Source organism: Hippocampus comes, unplaced genomic scaffold (assembly GCF_001891065.2).
Source record: "Hippocampus comes isolate QL1 unplaced genomic scaffold, H_comes_QL1_v1.1 scaffold474, whole genome shotgun sequence".
Lineage (NCBI taxonomy): Eukaryota > Metazoa > Chordata > Actinopteri > Syngnathiformes > Syngnathidae > Hippocampus > Hippocampus comes.
Genome location: NW_017804803.1, coordinates 97624 through 101392, shown reverse-complemented (window position 1 = coordinate 101392; position 3769 = coordinate 97624). Strand labels below are relative to the sequence as shown.

Genomic DNA, 3769 nt, shown 5'->3' with positions numbered 1-3769 from the left:
CCAAGAACTTGCAAAAGAGATTGAGGAGAAAACTAAGTCACTGTCTGCTATTCCCTAATTGTCATATCAGTTTCATATTTGTCATTATAAAACATGTCTGATCATTGAAGGTGATATGAGGGAGAATAATAGGGTTGGACCATTTGGGATTTAGACTTATGACATGCATTTCAGCTGTTCAGGTATACTGGATACTGCTAAGATGGGCAATCAGTACTACTGTTAGTGAAACCAGCTTTTTCTAAACCCTGTCCAGGTGACCCATATGACCATTAGCTCTGTTCTTAGAGTTTTGTTTATTCGAAAATGAATTGAAGTTTTATATTTTCTCAATTTAAATTTTTCTTTGTGTGTTTTATTTGAGAATTAATTAAAAATGTTTTTTTTTCATTTTCCTACCTGTGATACAGGTAGCAACGTGAAAATTTGACATACAGTATGTCAAATAAAGGGTTAAGTGATTGCCCCTAAAAATAAAGATGTCTCCTTCCTTTGGCAGCAATGATTTGACCAGCTCAGTGATATGTGGCTTTCTGTTCAGCCCATGTATTGCTGAGTGGGCATTAAATCCACCGTGAATCCCCCGCTGAATGGAGAAAAAGTCCTTAAAAAAATGGCTAAATTGGACCACAAAAGTCATAAAAAGGTCCATAAATAAAAGGCAAGTGGAAGAGTGGGAACCCTGATATTTTGGGGTGCAATTTTCCCTCATTAAATTACACATGGGCGGTCCAGTGGTTAGCGCGTCGAGGTCAATGCGCTAACCACAGTGCAGAGGTGCAGGGTTCGATTCCCGGCTCCGGCCTTCCTTGTGGAGTTTGCATGTTCTCCCCGGGCCTGCGTGGGTTTTGGAAAAAACCCACGCAGGCTTTTTTCCTCCCACATTCCAAAAACATGCATGGCAGGCTGATTGAACACTCTAAATTGTCCCTAGGAGTGAGTGTGAGCGTGGATGGTTGTTCATCTCTGTGTGCCCTGTGATTGGCTTGCAATCGGTTCAGGGTGTCCCCCGCCTACTGCCCGAAGACAGCTGGGATAGGCTCCAACACCCCCTTGTGAGGATAAGCGGATTGAAGAATGAAGGAATGAATGAATAAAATATACATGATGATTATTTACGTTGTTTTTTTTGTTTTTTTTTTTTGGAAGGATGAAGGCTGGAACAAATGAATAGCTCCATTAATTTCAATAGTAAAAGATTATTTTAGATTGAAGTGTTTTGAGTTACGTGTGGTCACGGAATGAATTCATGAAGTGTGCACTCATGTATGTGTGCGTGTGTGTGTGTGTGTGTGTGTGTGTGTGTGTGTGTGTGTGTGTGTGTGTATACAGTATATGCTCCTCATTTAACTGAATAATCTCAAACCCGCTCTTTGTATTTATTCTCTTGTTTTAGAATTCATTAAGAATTTAGTTCCCCCTCTTCTGGACGGCCCAGCCATCATAACAACAGATGGCGCCTTGATGAGAGAGCGGATGTTCCAATTTATCACCACTCATGCCCTTCAACTCTGTATCATGTTTCAATTAAATGGGGATTCAGAAGCACAGCTCTGGAACCAAAGTCCATCCTCTTAATTCATTAAGGGATATATTCACACACCTTAAACGGACCAGGCCTCATTTACCACACTGGTCCGGACCTTTTCTTTTATGGGTCTGGTGCAGATCAAACAACCAGATCGAGACACATTGTTTGAGGTGGTCTTGGTGCGCCTCCAAACGGCACTTCGCTTCAGGTGTGGGGAAAAGAAAAAAAAAAAAAACACTGCTGATCCGCACCAACTACACGATACACGTGCCTTTTGGCGCTTAACAAGCCACCGTAGCCAGACATCATGGGGAAAAAAGTAGCCTGTAGTGAATGTTGTACTTGAGTTTATATCTGATCCTCCATCTTCTGTTTAGCCACGTTGCTGCCAGCATGGTGTGGGTCAGGGCAAGCAGAGCACATCATCTTCCTAGGGTTACTGTAGTCATTCACTGACACGTTTCCAAAATTACCCCGCCCAGAGCCGTCACCTTATCGTGGTTGATGGGTTTGTGTGTCCCAATGATCCTAGGAGCCAGGTTGTTTTCGGCTTCATATCCCTGGTAGGGGCACCCATGGCAAAAACATCCAATGTGAGTGACCAGACAAAGTATGGCTCATAGAATTCATATGATGAATGAAATATTTGGACCTCGATTTCCCGAGGATGTTTGTTGTGTAACTCTCTATAAGTTAGTTATGTATGTAATTTTTTCCCCTTATTTGACTAACACATGTATTTGTTTTCTTGTCCAGGTTGAGCGGGAGATAGCCATTCTGAAACTCATAGAACATCCTCATGTATTAAAGCTGCACGATGTCTACGAAAACAAGAAATACCTGTAAGTACAATTAATATATTTTTGTCATAGTAAATAGTCATAAGTACATAAAAATAAAAACTATGTATGTATGTATATATTAGGGGTGTGCATCCCATCAATAAAAAAATGATTCAATACATAGTTTGATACATATTTCGATACATTGAGAATGATACATATCAAGAACTGTACATTTTCAAGTGGAACAATTCAATTTGGTTTGATTGAGTGGAATTATGACTCGACTAATATGCTGTGGTTGTAGCTTTTGTCATGTTATTTAATATGCAACTATATTCAAAATCACCCCAAAGCCCAAACTATTTAAGTTAATTACATTCAAAGAAACTAAATCAAATCGTCTGCAACAACGAACCAATTTATACCTGGAGTGCATCCCTCATAAAAGACAGTTCGTTTTGTCTATCACGATATGGGGTGCGATACGATTCAAGGACGGTGCATTATAAAATGTAGCGGTCCAATTTGGTCTGGTTTAATCAAAAATAGATGTGTTGCGATCAGGGTCTTCTGCTGCTGGTCCCGACACGATGCCCGATACAGTATATGTAAAGTAGATCCACTGCACTAACCGTCCCACAGTAATGTTTGTGAACAGAATTTTGAAAATGTGGAAATAAAGATTAATTTTCTCACACTGAGCAGCTAATGTCGCTATCGAGCAGACGTCAGAACATTTAAAATGCACTTTATTTTTAATGTTTACTGAATGCACATCCATATGTAACTTTATTATTTACTGTATTCTTTATTATCTGTATTAACTTTATTATCTACTTTTACGTAGGATGCTTTCTCCCCAACTTGCTTTGACACTGTATTTTCCGCACTATAAGGCGCTCCAGAGTATAAGGCGCACCTTCAATGACTGGCCTATTTTAAAACTTTTTTCATATATAGGACGCACCGCTTTATAAATCGCGTAGAATAGAAGCTGCAATAGCGGCTGCGGTTGCATTACACATCCACTAGATGGAACAACGCTCAAGGAATGCAATACAACACAATAGGGCAGCCTTCCTCAACTGGCGGACCGCGATCCACGACCGGACCGCCGACCTCCTCTGTCCGGACCTCCTCTGTCCGAACCTCCTCTGTCCGGACCTCCTCTGTCCGGACCCTCGGCAAATTGTATAAAATAATAATTTATAAAGTGATTTTTACGTTATACATTTTATATTTGTGGACTATAATCTGCGCATTACCGCGATCGCTTGTTAAAATTATCCGTTGTATTCTTTGCGTGCACTAACAGATGTGTTGCAGATGACCGCAGCAGCGCGACTGTGTTGTATAATGTTTGACTAACTGGAGACCCTGGCTGAGCAGGGCATGTCGGCGATAACGATGCGCTGATTGGCTCCTCTGAACTTAAGGTGTGCCCATACATAAG

At 40.8% G+C, this 3769-nt stretch overlaps 1 protein-coding gene across 9 annotated transcripts in view; it reads left to right on the top strand.

Annotated features, from left to right (window-relative positions):
- The window catches only part of LOC109531237 (serine/threonine-protein kinase BRSK2-like), a 106392-nt gene that overhangs the window by 64188 nt on the left and 38435 nt on the right, over positions 1-3769 (top strand). For all 9 annotated transcript variants that reach the window (XM_019895545.1, XM_019895463.1, XM_019895624.1 and 6 more), the window contains exon 3: positions 2288-2373. In XM_019895545.1, coding sequence (XP_019751104.1) covers positions 2288-2373 — 86 coding nt within the window. The remainder of the gene's footprint in view (positions 1-2287; positions 2374-3769) is intronic.